General features: G+C 38.1%; 1 protein-coding gene across 1 annotated transcript; it reads right to left on the bottom strand.

Annotated features, from left to right (window-relative positions):
• Nucleotides 1-6,150: 6,150 nt before the first annotated feature.
• Nucleotides 6,151-8,135, bottom strand: LOC149006716 (mini zinc finger protein 2-like). The gene has a single exon (XM_089166153.1). The coding sequence runs from the start codon at nt 7,765-7,767 to the stop codon at nt 7,393-7,395; it is 375 nt and encodes a 124-aa protein (XP_089022279.1). The 5' UTR covers nt 7,768-8,135; the 3' UTR covers nt 6,151-7,392.
• Between the last annotated feature and the right edge of the window lie 11,205 nt (nt 8,136-19,340).

Below are 19,340 nucleotides of genomic sequence, written 5' to 3' on the forward strand. Positions count from 1 at the left end.
CATTGCCATATGCGATAGCCTAAGTGCAAGCCCAAGTGTCTAACTGGGACATACCACCAAAGTTGGTTAGCACCTCATTCAAGTATGATCATTGCAATATTCATTGCCCGAACATGGGCCCGAGTGTTTTGGCTCGGATAAAATGGTACTAAAAGTTTTAACAAGCTTAGAACCTTCAATACCATATTTCGATCAGGGTACTAAGCCTCAATAGGCTTGGAACCTTTAGTGCCATATCCCAATTGGGATACCAAGCCTTAACAAGCTTGGAACCTTCTATACCATACTATATACTCGATCAAAGCACTAATCCAAGATTGGAATATGATTGGGAGTAAGTTGCGTAATGAACGAAACTTTGTGAGAAAGGAACCTACTTTAGTAGGGCAAGCCCGACCATATAAGCTCAGGACAAACAATCTAACCAATTGCCATGGGGGTAAAATGTTGCCTAAGCTTAATCCACTATGGCCGGGAGGCATGGGAGGACATATTTGGTTGATTAACCGTGCAAATATACATGCCTTAGGAAAAATTAAACCTACGGTAGGATGCTCAATGGAATGCAACAATGCAAAGTGGTGAAAATATCATTTCATTTCAAAATGATTGGGTGTATCCGGGGATTACAAAATAAGCTCGGTAAAAGAAAATGTCCCGAGCTGCAAAAAAAAAAAAAAACTTCGGCTATGAGGAATTAAGTTGAGGCTAGTAATTATTGATTGGCAGTGTTGGCAGCTGAGTCAGTATTTTCTTCCTCGGGAGCAACATCCTCAAGACTCCTTTTGCCTTCAATCTAGAGCTCCGAGGTTGAACTATTGGCTATGAGGGCTGCTTTTGGAGATGGGGGAGAATCAATGTAGTCCAAAGGATTGGGATCTGGCATAGGAAGGCCCACAAGTCGAGGTATTTGAAGTTCATGAAACACCAGTGGATCAAGGTACCCGTGTAGTTTCTCCATCTCCTGGAAGGTGGTTTGCTAGAGTGCTAACTTTAATGCCTGACCCCAACCCTTTCGGAAAGCATAAACAAAAAGAGCCAGCTCGAGGTTCGCAAACTAAGGAGTTTTGAAGTATTCTTCTAGAAGTCTCCTTCTCACCTCCTCGGTTAACTCTTTGGATGATGAGGATGCACCCTTCAAACGCTTGATTGATTATGTTCATTTTTTCTTTTCCTCCTCAAGTTAGTCGTGTAGGGTGCTGGCCTTGTCCAAGTCAGATGTTGCCTTCCAAAGAGACTTTGATTTTCCCTTATATTTGTCCTGACTCTCCTTCAATGAGGTTTTCTCCTTCTGCAAGCTTTCAATCTCCCCCTTAAGGGCCTCAAGGCCCAACTTAGCCTGATGGGAGTTGTGGTTGGCTTGCTAACACAATTCCTAAGAAAGCTTGACCTCCTTAGCCCGGTGAAGTGCCTGATCAGCAACCTCTGCAAATTAATGGTCCACCCCGGCCAAGTACTTGTAGAAACCACAAAGTGGTGACTAGGGGTGTCAACGGTGAGGTTTGGAGCAGTCTTGGGCTGGGCTTAATGGTTTTGGGCTTAGAAACCCCCAGCCCATACATAACCCATTTAAAAGATAACGGTTTTAGTGCAGTTTCTATTTGGTGCAGTTTGAGTTCGCGTTGACTAGCGGTTTAGAATAACAGTTAGGATTCGGTTTAGGCTAACGATTTGGACTAAATTGAAAATCACATCACATATCTCATCTCTAACCTAAAACTAATCACTTATCAGATATGTTTGGTAATAAAACCATAAACTACCATAACATATCAAGATTAATCCAATAAAGCAGAATTCTAATTCTAGAAGAATGGTTTTGTTTAACAAATTAAAAGGCCAATCGAGTGTCGACACAAAGCTTTGTCTCGATATTGGCATCCCCACCACCATCACTATCATGCTTCAGTACTCTCTTTAAATGATGATCTAATGCGTAGGGTTGAGGGTGAGTGGTGACCAAGACAAAAGTGCTATTAGTGAACGACACAATTATTAGTTAATATGAAAACTAAAATCCATATTCTCTATTTAAGGGTTATGACCCACAAGGCAACACAGGCACACAAAGGTGTTCACATGATGGTTTGTGAATTTATGATCATCGGCAAGAAGAACCAGCAAGATGTGATGAGGTTACCTGGAATAGATGAGGAGATGAAGAGCGAGAGAAAGAACCAAGAAGATGAAGACTAAAGAGTAGTTGAGCACAATCGTTACTGCTGCTGCTAAAGTCGCCGCTAATAGATGAGGAGATGAAGGGCGAGAGAAAGAAAAACCAAGAAGATGAATACTACAAAAGCAGGAAAGCATAGTCGTCGCCGCTACTGGACTCGCCGTTGCCAAGAGGATGAATAGGAGAGAAGGTAAAAATGTGAAACATGGAAAGTGAAACGAGAGTAGTGAAAGTGAAACCTTGATTTGATTTTGTGAAATAGTGAAAGTGAATCATTGAAACGGTTAAAAGTTAAAACTTAAAAGTAAATGAAATTTGAAAGTTGAAACCGTGAAGATTATTACTTATTAGGGTTTAAATTCAATGGTTCATTTAATATTTTAATTTAATCTATACTAACGGGTTAAGAGCTGTGGTTCGGGCTAGCGGGCCACACACGAGCTGGCCCGATCCACCCTAAAACCGTTCGGTGTGAGGACGCTTAGCCCAAACAGGGCCCATTAAGGTTTGTTTCCAGCCTGTTCTGTCCAGTTTTAACGGTTCGGGTTGAAATTTGACACCCCTAGTGGTGAGTAAAGAAAAAAAAAAAAAAAAAAAAAAAAAAAAAAGAGAGGCATTCAACAGTTTCATGATTTACCTATTAGAATCCAGGAAAAGATCTTCATCGCGAGAATCTTTTGAAAACTCCTGATCAAACGAGAGGGTAGACTTTCAACCTAGGATCAAGAGATGCCTAGGCTGGCAAACACTGACTTCCAAACGGTTAAGTTCCATTGAGGAACGAAAGCACCCTGTTACTTGAATGAGGATGAAGCAATAGAAACCTTCGTGCTCTTTTGTGAGGCAGCTTGAGCAATCTCCTGGGGGGGGGGGGTTCATCGATCCCCAATGAAGCTTTGGGAGCTGCCCTCTTCTTGACAGCTTTAGCCGAGGCTAGGGGCTCGACTGGATCAGCTGGGGCGGCGGGAGGAACTATTGCCTTACATTTGGGTGGGGGCTTTCTAGCCCGAGTAGATTGTATCGCCCCATTTGTGGCAGCTGTCAAGGCATCCAGAGGAACTCCTTTAGGCACTACAAAAAGCATAGCAATGTTCGGGTCAGAGATCGGGAAACAAATATAAAAAGAAGAAAAATAAGCGAGGGGCTCACCCAGGGCAAAACCCTGCAGCTGCAACACAATGAGAAACTTCATGGAAAAACCATGTATTGCACGAGTATCCCCTTCAACCCAATTAATTTCCTAAAGGATCCCCAGTGTCTCAGGTGTGATCTTGAACTAGTTATTTAATCCATCCAGATCTTCTCTCGTCCTCTCTTGAAAGTTAGTGAGTAAAGGAACGGGAGAAGGTGGACAACAAAATAAAAAAAAACTCCCTCCACTTCTTGGTGGTGGACAAGAAGGTTTTATGTTTAATGAAGTTGCCCTGAAAGTTGAGCATCCAGAATGATCTCTTGGCTAGGTAGTACCAGCCTTGTTGAGAGTGGGGGCGGAGCATGAAAAAGTAGTGAAATTGATGGAAGGTTAGGACAATGCCCAGGTTAGAGCAGAAGCCGACAAATCTTATAATGTTGTGCCAATTGTTCGAGCTAAGGTTGGTCGGGCAAATTAAGAAATGATTAAGAACCTCCACAAAGAGAGGGTGGAGGGGGAGGCGTAATCTTCCGATGTAGGCATCGAAGTACAAAGTAAAATATTCCTCAGGGGGATTGTTGGCTTTCTCTTCTTGGCTTAGGAGCCGGATCTCGTGTCCCTCAGAAATGTCAAAGTAAGTGAGAAATCGGTTTAAGCCTATTGAAGTAAGAGTATATGGATAGAAGTCCGGGCTTTAGGAACTTTGCACATAGTCAAGGTGCCAAGGCGTGCGTGGTTCGGCTTGGGCCCAGGACAAAGTGGCGGCATTCAACCTTTTTCTTATTAGGTTTGGGCAGGAAAGGGCTGTGAGATCTCCTCGGGAGTGGAACAGGGGACTAGAGGTAGAAGATTTGGATTTGTGAGACCGAGAGGAGGGGGCGTAAGAAGTAAAAGGAAGGGCGGCCTCATCCTCAAGGTCAGAAGTAGATCGATTGGGAAGGATAAGGTCAACATAAGTCAGGACGAATAAGGATCCCAGGTGATTCTCAGATTCGCTAAAAAATTGCACCAACCGGATCACCTAGCTAAACTCGGTTGGGTCATTGTCAACCGGACTATACCTGAGAGATTGGTCTAATAGATCCTTAGAGGATTGCTCGTGCAAGTCCTTAAGGTGATCATCTGCAAGGCAGACAACTTCCATTTGGTCATTGTCACCTTCACTTGTGTAACCCTCTTGAGTGGGTCAGGATTTCTTCCTTGGATTCTTGGGTAGGTCAAACTTAAACCTATGATTGAACCTAGACCATGCTTCTTAACCATATTGAGAAAAGAGGAAACTTACTGGTCGAGAAGGTGTGCTAGCAGACAAGAGCAAAGAAAGACCGGGAGCTAAGTTGAGAGCAGTTGGAAAGTAAAGTGCAGAGGTACTTGTAGTAGGAGAAAGGGGGGTATTTATGCTAGAAGTGGAAACAATCTTGATCGGATAGTTGGAAATCAAGATGATCAATGGTGGAGATTTTGAGACGATTGAGTTACTTGAGGAAGTCATTATGACAAGCCGTCCTGTCGAGTGACGTGTAGCGTGACGACTGGGGCTAATACCTTAGGAACCCAACGGTCATATGACCATTGAATGGCTCGAGTGGGGTATGGATGACTAAGTGGACGAATATCATCCCGAGTGTATCCTTGGTGGAAGCCATCTCGCCCGATGACAATCGGTAGCGCACGGTCTGGGGAGCTAGTGTTACAGACGAGATAAGTTTGAATATATGTTTGGGTTGTTACCCGATTTATATGACAAGGTTGCCTGGGTTATTGGTCAGGAGGTTGCCCCATATCAATCGTGGCCTTGAAAGGAAATCCACGCTTGTACCAGAATGAATAAGGAAATGAATCCACACAAGGAAAGAAACCTTCCATTGGGGGATTTATTTGCAGAGACAACCGAGCAAACGCACGGGATCTCTCCAGCGGTAAAAAAGGTAACTTACATAATATTGGTAGGGAATCGCACCTAAAGGTAAACATATACACTTTCTCAATATTCTCTAAGCAAGCTTGGCTCGAAGTCCTCGTCTAATCCCCGGATGACTTGATCTTCCGAGGCGGCTTTCCGGCATATTAGCCGGCCGTCTACTAACCTCTCTTTTGCAAGATCAACCTTCTACTTGGTTGGGACGTGGGTCTAACGCAATATGAGAGATGTGAGAGGTAAACAAGTTTTGGTTGCTTCTTCGTTATATGCCAAAAGCTGTACAATCAAATGATGCCATAATGAAAATCAGATCAGGAAAGATAATAGAAAAGGCGAAATGAATACATAATGGTAGCAGTGTTAGCTAGTGGTGCAAAAGATTTATGCGCTTCATGGAACTGGGATAGAAAGAACTTCTGTTTATCCAACTGATTAAGATTCTTCAAAGTCAATTTGTTTAACCATGAAAGCACAAGGTTATCAGCAATAAGAACAATAACTCAGTCATATCCCTACTAAATGAGGACGGTTAAATGGATCGTTGCTCTCCCATCAATGCTATCTGAGGTCATATTTTAGTTAGGTACAAGGCCCAAATAAGCTGTGTCTTTATTCACTCTTCTCTCAGAACTCTGTTAGGTTTGTTGTTGGCTTTTGTGGTTCCTTCAATGGCCATAGACATACAAATGACTCTATTAACATGCTATGTCATATCAAATGACTTTTTCATAGTTTATTATATAAAGTACATAATTATAATATACTAAAAATAATATTAATTCATTTTAGATGCCTAATTTTGTTCTAGCTAATTAAAAGTCTTTTTTTTTTTTGGTTGCCAACCCTAGTTCCAAGGCTTTGCCCTGACTAATCCGGTGTTCAACCTGACTGTGGTGGGTGAGTCTCCAAGCAGAGATTTGTTGTTCATACGCCTAACTTTTTTTGTAGCTAATTAAGAGTCTTTTAAGTACATTAATAGAGAACTTTTTCATGATGGCAACAAAACATTAGATATGTGGGCCGGTGTATGACATCATCAGTAGGATTCTAGTAAGCAGAAAAATGGTAAGCTGATTCATCATTATGGATTAAACTACCATATTTAATTTTTCAAGGATTACCATGCTTGAAATGGTGACATGCTTTATATATATTAACTGTAATTAATTAGAAGGCTTTAATAATTAGAAGGCAAGTAGTGCCAGGACAATTGAATAAGAATGGGGAGATGGGTCAGGATTATAATGCAAGACAAAGACCTACATGTGACCGAATTATCTTTTTAGCTATAACTCACAATCTTTCTGAACACAACTATTAAAAAATTTTTTTTTAACCTAATTGTTGCACAAAGTTCTAATGTCAATTCCTTCTGATCCATATCACAGTTAGTTAAACATGTTGTCTGGGTACACTACCATAAAGTGGTTCATGGTAGTCAAGAGAGGATAACCAGAAGGAAAGCAGAAGCAAAAGTGAAAAAAGAATAAAGGTGAGACAATTCTTGGGATTTATAGATCTAAGCTGCTTAGAAGAATGTTTTGGAAGAAACAACTAAGTCTTTTAGTCAAATTAATTGTTAAAATTCTTAATTACTCCTTATAAGGTCATGTAAAAAAAGATTTGGCTAGATTTTTTCCGATGCCGGCTGCTGAACTGATGTACCAACCCTAGCTCCTCCTTTACTTGGGCTTGGGATCGAGAAAAAACACTGGCAGTGTTGCATTCCTTGTAACAGTAGCTCCGCATGAAGAACACCCCAATTGCAATTGCGTTGGATGATGTTGGACATGATGGGTGCGGCAGATTTGCGTCTTGTTGCCCATCTCATCCCCAAACTTCCAGAATGGACATCTCACTGAACTCGGTTCCATCTATCTTTTCCTTGTTTAAAGGGCTAATGACTTTGTTAATGGTATAAGACTTGGGCTAAGATTGTAAAAGGGAAACAAAATGTCTTCAAGTAGATTTGACATCAACACTGAGAAATTATAGAACACAGCAGATACAGTTTTCCCTTAACAACCCATCACAAAGAAAAGCAGAGAAGGGGGAAAGCATTTAACAATCTCGATCAGAACCAAATCAAAACTATAGGTCAATTTCATCACATGAACATTTACTATATAAATTATTAACCTTCTTGCTTTCTTGTGGAGTAGTTTACTTCACATTGGAGGAAAGCGAAGAACACTCACAGACTACCTCGGTTATAACTTCACGCCGGTGGAAATTCCGGTGACAACCACATGCAGCACATTTAAGAGCAGCAACAGTTCCTTCCTCTCCACTAGCCATGAATTCTCTGCAACCATCGACGGCGTATCCGCCTATGCTAGCGGCATGATTCTTCTGGCACTCTCCATATCTCACACTCCTAACAGTTGAAGAAGAAGTAGTATAGCTGTCGTAAGATTTTTCTTCTCTTTTGGCCAACACTTGGCCCTTCTTCATGATCCCAAACCCTAATTCCTGGGTTCCTTCTTCAATTAACTCCTGTTTAGACAAAACTTCCAGACCAAACCCAGAAACCGGCATGTGTGAGAAGCTTCGTGAAAACCTGATCCTTCAGTTGAAACACACACCTAACCCTAGCACTAATTCTAACCCTAACATGTATATTTATAGCTCTCCTAATCGTCCATATCATGGGTAACTTTCAGTTAAACATAAGCAGAAGAGCCCATACCCATACTTACTTTTCTTAATCAAGTCATCACACTTGCATAGAAACCCAAAAAAAAAATAAAGGAAAAAAAACCCTAGAAAGGTTATTAGAATTGATCATCTAACCTCCTTCGACTAACAGAAGTGAAGAAGAGAAAGAAAAAATTAGGTTATCTACTAAAAATCCCTGATTATCAAGTGGGTTTATACACAAAGTGTGGGCTGGTCAGGTCAGGTCATTAACCAGGGATTCCTAATCTCTAAAGCCATTTCATGAGGACCATATCATCTATACACGTGTATTGGCAATTAAAAGGAAACTAAAAATGAAGGGAATCCCTTTCTTTGGATTACAAACAGTGATTGGTTTCTTATAGAATGACCAGCTAAGCTGAGATTTGGACCTAATTCATGTGGGACCATGTTCATATTTCAAAGGTGGAGGTGGGACCTTTGAAACGATAGCAACAAGGGTTGTCCAGCGACCTAAAAACTTGGTGGATGATAACCATGTTTGCCAAACACTACGGTCATATTATATCCTCTCTCTCTCTCTCTCTCTCTCTCTCTCTCTCTCTCTCTCTCTCTCTCTGGTGGTTAATTTTATCCATTATGTTTTAATAAACAATAAGTAAATCCTGGTGGGATTACCATTACCTCAGGTTTGCACCTTAAGCATCTGATAATGATGATTTGGTTTCTTTTCAATTTTTAGTGTAGGAGGTGGTGATGGTGGTGGGGTTTTACATTTAGTTTTATATATTATCTTAATATATAATTTAAACTATATAATATTATATAATAGTTTAAACCATGAAATATTCTATAAACCCATTAAGAATAGAAACAGCTAATGATAATTAAACCATGTTCTGATAACAGCTACAGTATTTGTCACTACAGACTTTTAATATGATATGATATGATAACACATTAAGCTTTTAAGTGCAAAATGTTGAATTGTTCATAAACATATATATAGATGATATCTAAGAGTGTAGTTAGTGTTATGTACACATTTAAATACAAATGTAATATTATAAAACTCTACCGTATTCAAGTAAAATTTACTCCCCCCAAAAAAAAAATTCAATTTATCGAGATTGGCTACAATCTGTTGACTTTATTTAGATATCTGGGTTCTGTTGGTTTTTTTTTCGGTTTATCTCCAGAATTATGGATGTCTATGTTTATATTCTAGCTAACTCAAGGAGCCTTTAGGTTTAGTTTTCCGAAGGTTTGATGGATTATGTTTACTTTTCATTGTAAAGTAGAATTTGAGTGTGAATGACATTTAGCTTTCTTTTTACTCAACTGATTTGGGTCTTTAGAAAAACGAAAGGTTTGATGAATCATTTTGTGTTATCAGCTCTAGTTACTGTCATACTTATTACACATCCTAAATTATGCATGCATTTATCTCATTAGTCTTTTAGCTCTTTCTGAATAAAATAATTTCTACCTACTGATGCATTTAGAGGCTCGTTTTGAACTTGTTCACACCACCTCTCAAACTATTTTTCATGACATACGTATACTAGAGTTACTTCTAAATTAGCTCAAACTTGGTTGTTCCTTGCACTCTCTTTTCTAAATTCATTGTATTCTATAATTTTAGGCTTTAAAATTATTTTAATTATCCTAAAAATAACAACGAAAAATTCATCATCTTTTTTTAATCTAACCATTATAGTTAACCCCCTAATATATCTAGTCTCATTCATGATGGTGGCAGTAATTTTATATTATTCTTTATTTTTCTTTTAATAAAAATAAATAAATAAATAAAAAACCTTAAGCGCCCTAAAAAGATTAATCAAAACTCCTATCAATCAATAGATGATGTACATCCCAACCAAAGAGTTGAATAAACTATCAAATTCAAATCACATGTGAACTCTATCATCACAACCTAAATGCAATATTTTCCATTTGACAATCTCTCTCTTATTTATAGATTTTTATCCCATAATATTAATATTAAGCATATATATATATATATATATATATATATATATTTGCAGTAGCATATGGATTCCTCACACTACTAACCTTGTCGAAATCACACTCCCTAGATATATTATGAAGTGAGAAGCATTATTAATGAAGAATTGAAAGATAGTTTACATCTTCTAAAACATGGAATTTAGTAATATTTTTTCCTCTATAAAGTAAACAAAAAAAATATCATTTTTGAGCCTTTTTTTTTTTTTGTAATCTTTTTGAGCCTCATATCTCCTTGTCTAATGAACTTGCAAAGTACCTTTTCACAAAGAATGAAAAAAAAATAAAAATAAATGATTACCAAAATAAATCAATAAATTCCCATCTATGTATACCACTAGGTAGATATACTCTTCTTCATCCTTATGGTGGCTATGTGACTAGGCAACACGCAACAATGCTTTATGTATTCAATTATTCATCAAATACTACGACTTTTTAAAATTAATATCATTTTAAGAAAGTATAGAATTATATTAATATGAAAATAAAATATATTTTACCACACCCTAACAAGAAATTCATTTCAAGATTATTCTATATATAGGATCAGTAACATGGGTCCTTCTCCTTAATGGGGGTAATAAATTAACTCTCATGCGTATACAATTTCTTCCTTACATCATTATATCAGACACATATTCAATATAATGGAAGAATAGTATTACCTCCCCCCAAATTGAAAATCTCGTAAGAACACTGAATAGGTTGATTGGGATTTAAAGATTCATGAAGACAAAAATGTGAGAATAAAGCAAACGAAATCTGCGTGGCGATGGCATCAAAAACTGTTCATCATTAGTCAATTCTGTGTTCCATAAATGGGTAAACAGAAAATGACTGGGCAATTAGAGAGGCTTTTGAATGTCTCCTCAAACGTTTGATTTCATATAGTGCTCTCTTCTTTATCAGATTTATGATAGCTCTCTTACCTTGAAAAATCTGACATGGACTCTCTCCTCAGATTCATTTGTTCTATGGAACTTCTTGATCGCTTTACAACCTTAAAAATATAAAATCCTAATTTTATCTCCTTCTTTTGTCATATTTAAACTTTATGAAAGAAGATTTTTTTTTTTTTTTTTAAAACGTATAGTGAAAAAAATGTGAAGACAATACAATTCTCTGAACCTCTACTCTCGAAGATCTAAACTCATTCAGACTAAGAGAAAAGAAAAAAATAAAGATGACCAAGAGACACAAATGATTGCTGCTCGGACGAAAAAAATGAAAAGATGAGGTTAATTGCTTCTCACCAACCCCACCGTTCTTGTGATCTAGGGTTTTGGCTTTTTGATTAGTGGCTTCAATGGAGCTTCTTGTCTACTACTCCAATTTACTTTTCCATTGGTCATATGGATTTTAATTAATTAGTGAAAAATCAAAAATAAAAAGATAACTCATCTTTCAAACCTCACCCGATCACTATGAATCTTAACCATCCAAAAGGAAAAAATATCGTTTCCTGACACTTAACAACTTTAATTCCAATGTCAAGAACCAGATCTTGGGTTTGAAATTATGCTTGGCGGCATCTATAAGTAACTTTCCCTCCTCTTTTTTTTCTCCCGATTAGAGCTTGGACCACAAATATGACAAAGTGTACCTCTCACTCAATTCTATATCAACTAACCTGCCCACAAAGGTAGTTTTCATCAATCAAGAAAAGGGTTTCATGATTGATTTGAGTTTTGAGAAGATAATTTAGCTTCTATCCAAGCATAGCAAACAAGGCCTGAGATTTGAAAAGAAATGGGCTTTTAACCATTTTGAGATCCGAAGCTCATAAATGTTGCTAATCTTGAAATGATCTTCCTAATTGTTGCTTGTGTTCTTTGTTTTCATGTACAGGTTACAGTTTTAGGGTTAAACAACTACCAAAATGGAAACTGGGATTTCTGCGTTTTGCTTGGACAATGCTGATCTCATCGGGTGTGGGTTGGAAAAAAGGAGATGAGAATGAGATTCCCTGGTAAGTTTGATGATTAAGAGTTTAAAGCTTGTCATTTCTTCTTCTGAAGAATCAAAAAAATTAGCACTTAGCAGGCAATCACATGCAGGAAGAATGATTTCAAAACTGGTACGTGCAGTACTGAAATCAGAGAACCAAAGAGGGTCCTCTATTATTTGATGCTTCAAAAATCTTGAAGATCCAAATGTTTGCTTGTGCATATCTGGTAAAGATCAGTAACTTACCTTGATAATTGATCACCAAACCAAAAACACTCACAAAACAAGAGGGAGAGGGAGAAAACTAGAAAAGAAGAGATGAAACAGGCTGTTTACCACTTGGAAATTCTTTGAAGGATTCTCATTATTGATCAATAAATAACGTCTAAGTAAAACTACAACATCTGCCATGACCCACTAGGAATCAAAATCAAGTCGATCCATTTTAAACTTAAAATTAAGGGAAAAGCAAGCAAACAACTCAGGAAAGAGGAGTTAACATCTCCTGCAACCATGGAGTGGAAATGGCCCAAGCAATCATTCTTGTCAATGATAAAGTTTTCTTGGCCAAGTTGTGGACTCTTTTGGAATAAACAACAAACTACAAGATCAAAAAGAATCTCGAAGAATCGCAATATCATCCAATATACATTGAATCTGAGTTGGTGCTCCCCCTATAAGTTTTAAAATTTCTTACTGTTATTATTTTATGGTGATCTAGCTAGTGCTCTTTCAAGTGTGAAACTACAGCATTTGCCCCTCACCCCTCATTAGAGAAAAGTTTTAAGGGTGAAGACAAAGGGTAGAAAGGTCCCCCCACCCCCAACCAAATCTTCGATAAAACCAATCAAGGTCGAGCCAATCAATTGGACCATTGGCTGGACCTGTGGGTCATATAAAGAGTCTTTTATTTTAAATATGGTCAGCTTAAAATCTTTTGGCTTACCAAGGCCCAAATGGTAGTTGGGATTGAAACCCAAGGAATAAAATTGGCCCATTAAGATACGATTTTAGGCCCATGACTAAATTACAAACCCAAAACAAATAACCAGGAGAGGGTACATGACTCACTTCCTCCTCCAGCCCATTGCACTCATATATTATAACTCTAAAAGGTTAACACCAAGTGCACTCTTCTGCATTCCCTTCTGCCTTGGGCACAGGGTCGATCAAGGTTAGTCAGGCATGGCTTGGGGATTTGCTTGTGTCCTGCCCATTTAATGGTGCATGACACTCTCAGCTAGATCATCAGTCGTCAGATCGAGATTTTGACCGTGAAAATCAATGGTTGAGATCGGGGCCCCGATCGACGTCCTAATCCAATGGTCCGCTGACATGAGCTTTGAGTCAAATTCTATCTTCTTCTTTTTTTTATCTGAGATTCATCCGGGCCAACTTGCCGCGCACACCTCGATACAGCTTTTAAATAATTAATATAGAAAAGGGCTTCGCCCTTTGCCCTGAGAGGATTCGAACTCTGACCTCCTATGTAAAAGCATTGGTCTTTTGCCAATTAAGCCACCCCTTAAGGTTGTCAAAATCTATCTTACTCGGTCTAACTCAACTAGAGAGACTATGTATTGCATTGAGATTTTAGATAACCCGGCCCAAAGTCTTCCAACTACCCTACTTCCCACCTGTTGCTTAGTTTGGTTGGTCTTACAAATAACCCTTAAAAATATTCTACATGTGTCTAGGTGCTGGTAATGGAATTGATAATAAATGTTGATTTTGTACTTTATCAATAACGGTATTAGGTGTCAATGCAAGGTTGGTAAAGTGGTAAGATCCATATTTCTCAGTAGAGAGATAATGAGTTCGACCCTTACGAACGATAAAGCTCCCCCTAAGGATATAATAAACGTGTGCACAAGCTGGCTCGAATGAACCAGTACAGTGTTTAGGCGGGTATTAGGTGGATGTGCTTCTAGCACAATGTTTGTAACCTTCTATATAGAGTCATTAAATTCAAAAAGAAATATCCTTCCCTCCCATCTCCTCAACCTATGCCCCCTGGCCCAGATCTAGTAATTTCCATGACATCCATTGCCATATGACTACTAGAAGCGTGTTAACATTCCATCCACGAAACTCCAACATAAATCTTGGAAACCAATCCCCCCCCCCCCCAAAAAAAAAATCTTGAAAACCTCTTCATTAAGAAAACAAAACAACGTCTTTCCATAGCTTCTTACCCAAAACAAACGAAAGTGTCTCTCCATAGTTGAGAGTTTAAACGACAAAACACCCCCAGAGGGGGAGGGGAAGAAAAGGAAGAAGGGGAAAGGCGGTGGTCCCCCTTTTTACTCCCAACCCCACAAAACCCCAAATGGGGTAAATACGGGGGGAGGCCGTTCAGGACCTGTCTCACTTCCCACCCCAGCACCAACACTCCCATTTGATTTAAGGAAAATAGAAATTTCACATTTTTCAAGAATTTTCCCACCCCTTTTTTCCCACCCCACCTTTATTCCAGCAAACAGGAATCTACTCAAAACAGCTCTTTAGGCTCTAGATTTCTAGCCCTATAGGCCATAGCCTGATAGATTTGGGTATTAACACCATTTGGTATTTGTTTTGGATTTTCCCAAATTTAACTCACCACTTGGAGCAATAAATTCTATCGCATTTATTTATCTTACACTGCATTAGCAAAAAAGTTGACATTGAATTATTTTTTAACCCAAAAAAGATAGTAAACCCTAATTTCCTCTCTTCCCTCTCCTTGTATACACTGTACAGGGAGAGATCTTCCTTCTTTTTCGCTTCTGCAGAAACGTGGATCTCTGTAAAAGCCACTTGTGTGAGTTAATATGTTCACAGAGAATGAATTTTTGAGAGACTTTGTTGTCTTCTTGAGCAGTCAAGTCACAGAGACCAAATATCTCACCATCTTCGTATTAATTATAATGCAGCAAATTGCAGCTAGCATAGAATAGTCACAAAAAGCAGATGGTAATCAATAATGGTCGCCCGAAGAAATTTCAGTGCAAATATAACCAAGAGAGACCCTTCTAGTCCAGTTCGGATTCATTGCCTTATCAGTACCCTACCTAGCTAACTTGTAATCTTCAATGTACAATCTCTCTTATTGTCTTATTGACATTCTAGATTGGAAGTTGGGATTTCCTACCTATGGGAATAGAAGTTTATACTTTCCTCACACTCTTCTACCGCCAGAGGGTCTACCTCTTGTCTATCTTGTCAGTGTTCATAAGTGAATCTCCCCCTAAATGAATAGTAAAGAAATTTAAGAAGAGTACAATCCTCCACCCTTGTGGGTATAGCTACCAGACCATTCTACATTGGCTTTGTAATTTGACTGTTTTGTTATCACCAACAGAGTGGTGGTTTCATATGCTCTTATGTTTGAGCATAGGATCAACACAACCAATTAGCATTGTTTTTCCAAAGCATATATATCTAGGGTTGGTTGGGCTAGGCCAAGCTCACTGGAACCTTAATCCTAACCCTGAATTTTCGAGCCTAACCTTAACCTAATCTTGCTAGATCAGACCGGGTTATGTTAAATATGCAATCCAAAACCCGATCCTAACCCTAATTGCAACTTATAATTTCATATTATTTTTCAACATTTGTCAAAAATATCTTATAAGGTGATAGGACCGGATTACACTGGTTTATAGACCAAGTCAAGTAAAACCTTGACTTGACCTTGGTTGACTTAACCCTGAGATAAAATTTTGACCCGGCCCTATTCGGACTCAAGACAGGCTTTAGAGCTTAGATCACAGCTACCATACATTCCAAGAGATATGGGATAATGAAAGGATATCTATTCTCCAAATATAGTTGAAAACTTTTATGAGTTTTTTTTTGTGGCCAAGGATCATTGCCAGCCTAGCTGGATTCATGGAATTTCCGTGGTAACAAAATTAATTAATACCCGTGAATGATTTGGCTGTGGAATTGAAGTTTCGTAAACTTTATAAGATCTAGACCAAGTAACTGAATGTATTGCAACCATTGCTTGCCTCTTTTTTCCTTTTTAAATTTGTTACCAAGATTTTATTTCGTGTGAAAGATAAAAAAAACTGTCTATTGATTGATCTTCCCAAATCAATATACCTATCTGTTTTCCACTGTCTCGAACTCTCGATCTTTGATAACTCGGTGAGTAGACAAGGAATAAATTTTACCTGAACCGGATTGATCTTTAGAATTGTCCTGTTAACAGCCGGATTGATCAGTTCCTTTCCATGAACATAGATTTACTTATTTGAAGAATTAAAGATTTTAATTTGATTTGATATGAAAGATGTTTATTGGATTTTGGAGTCTAACTTTTGGGTTTAAGTTGAGAATAAATTACTCTACACTCTAAACAAAGCTCTTTAGATACCGTATCTTGCAGTTTATCTTTGAAAGATAAAGACACCTCAAAGTTGGATTTTCATTGGGCTGTTAGTCCAATTTGTTACTAAATTCTACTAACCATTGTTATTTTTTTAAACCCTAAAACTACCAATTAAATTATATGAGATTACCTAAATACCCTTATGAAAAATATATGAAAAGAAAAAGGTTGGGGTGAGAATGAATTCGTGAAGAGTTGTTAATGAATCTGAGTCTACTGGAGAATGATACTTAGATGAGGTGTTTTAGCCACATTATACGTTAAGGGTATAATGGTATTTCTGATTTTACCACTAACCATTCTAAAGAAACTAGAGTAGTGTCTTTTCAAAGATAAAGTGAAGTGTTAATGTTCCCCTATATTGCGTATGTAAGAGCAATTTGTTCATATATTTTTATACTTTAGTATTTTATATATTAAACCCATTAAACTCCGGAACCGGACAATCTCATTATTAATTAACAACTAGTCTTTATTTTGGGACCCCATTAGTTAATGAGAGGGTTCTGAGGTGGAGTCCTTGAAGATCCAAACTGATAAGGACCATTCTAGGTACCTAAGAGTCTAGATCTTCTATCCATCAGAGTAGAGGTCTGTGCTTTTCTTATCTCTCCACCACATATTAAGAGTGGAGCCGCCTACTTCTGAGGGCTGACAAAATGAATTAGAGGTAGAATTCTACGTGGGTCCCTCCTAATATGAACGTAGAAAGGTATAAAGAAAGCATAAACCTCTACTTATCAGGATAGAAGATCTGAACTTGGTACATAGAACAGTTCCATTTCATATCCCTACCCATATGAAAGATTTCAAGACAGATGATATGGAGAAGCAGGAACAGCGACTTTGTCCATAGATAGCTACGGTTCCCCTAAATGAGAGGTCTGTCATTGTGTTCAATCTTTTTCTCAGAATTAATTTTGCATTCACCCAAAAACAAAAAAAAAAAAAATCCCTTCCTCGAGCAGCAATGTGGTCCCTTCTATACATCTAATGCATTCCCTTTAATGAGGTTAATTAGGCTCATGTGTTCATCCCCTACCCACTGAAATTTCAATTCATTCATACAAGTAAAACGAGTTATGATGGCTCAAAGTTCTGTTTCTGCGTCTCTTTGTTCATCTGCAACGATTGAAATTTCTAAGTGAAAGAGAAACTTCTCTTTCTTGTCCATCTTTGTCTCTGTGTCTGTGAACTGGGCCACCAGCAGCTGGTTTCATGAGGTAAACAACTCACATTAAGAAACATTTAAACCTACCTCACCATTAGAGAATACGAGATGGAGGTGCAAGATCAGATAACAAGGCATGGGCCATTTGACAACAATGTGTTCGTTGTCTATAGTAATTGACTAAACAAGGAGAACCACAAGCCTGGCAACTTCGATCATTCACTGTTCATGACAGATCGGTAGTTTATGAACTGTGCCCACATGTGTGCTACTCTATCCAACGTACTTCACTTAATACATTGTGATCAGCTTGAGGTGCTACTGTTCAATATTTCCAATGTGAGTTACATGTAGAAATTAAAGCTTTTTAATATGAATTTATTGCCTCAATAATTAGTCACAATGAAGGATGCAACAATTGCTATTGCAGAGCTGTGTTTTTATGCCAAGGTAGGAGCATGGGCTCTTTGCCTTTGTCTTCCATCTTCTTTTGTTAATGAAACAAAGATCATGTAAAGATTCTCTACGGTCTTTGATGTTGTTTTCTAATTAGGGTTCCAGAAAAAGCAAAAAAGCTTTGCCATTTGGTGATGGTATTGATGAGGCCCTAGTCATGAAGCAATGACTCCTCCCTTATTGCCGTTGCCCGTACTGAGTTATGGATCGGCTAAGTCTTACCTGCTAAAATGAAGAAGAAGTCAAAAACATCTCACATGCTCAGCATTTAAGACTGATCATCTTATTTCCAAGGTAAACACTTCTACCAGCAGGCCTTCACCTTGTTCAACCACAGAGAGATTGTCTCTTAGTTATAGCTTATGTCGGGTCTTCTAGAAGTTGTGTATCTTAGTTAGAGCCATGTTTAGAACCGTAGAACACTAAGATATGTTGGATGGTGCAGCTTATAGCATCCCTTGTTGAATCATGGATTCCATACTTCATCCTACGTTTGGGTATTTGCATGATGTGATCTGAACTCGTACCTAGACTCACACTGACTTATTTTGGTGGGCAACACAAATGATCTGATTCGGGAGAATTGTGATTGAAGCAGGGGACTTAGGCCAACCCGAATGACCTAATGGATAAGCCCTTTTACCCAATTAATATATTTACTTATGAGGTCATTGTGAGATTTAAGATTTTCACCTTGAGATTTTTGAATGAGAGTTCTTGTAATGTTATTCTGATAGATCTTATTTCATTCTTTTCTTCTTCTGTACATTGAAAAGTTTTTCTTTACTGGTGGACATGGTACACTATGTTGGCATGTGAACTATGTTACGTATGTATATTCGTTTTGTTTTATGCCCATTCTTTTTTTATTGTATACGTTTCTTACACTATTCACCATTGATGGTGAGGTGGAAATCATTTCATAGGCATTTATATCCAACCACATAAACCCTAAAATTTGATTGAAGCCTATGGGGTTTTTTTTTTTTTTTTTTTTTTCAATACACTATGATGGCTGCCAGCTCAAGAGAATGATATAAGCACCTACCTTATGTTCTTGGGTTTCAGACTTCAACAGTTAGTGTGAGTTGACTTGCTTACACCTACACCTGCCACGCTTGCAGAACCATGGAAGATAAGAAGTAAAAAGTCAAACTAAATCCTCTTTCACAACCACGTGGCATTATTAATTTACTGACGTCAAACTTAAACTCAATTTAGAACAAAGGCATGGGCAATTACTGATGAGAAAAGGACCCTGGTTCTTTATTCTCTTTCCCCGAAGTTTCCCCTTTTTTCCCCTTTTTCCCATATAGTTCTAAGTTTAGTTTGCCTCTTAACAGTTCAAATCATAATCTTTAGCTTCTATTTGAAGATCGGAATTCTCGAACCCGAATTTCCAGTTAGGTTTCAGATTGCTTCCCATAAAGAAAAATTTTCCAGCTGGCTGGGTATTAAATTTTTGCAGATCAAAAAATGAACTGT

Source organism: Hakea prostrata, chromosome 8 (genome assembly GCF_041222555.1).
Source record: "Hakea prostrata isolate BN-2017 chromosome 8, UWA_Hpros_2, whole genome shotgun sequence".
NCBI lineage: Eukaryota > Viridiplantae > Streptophyta > Magnoliopsida > Proteales > Proteaceae > Hakea > Hakea prostrata.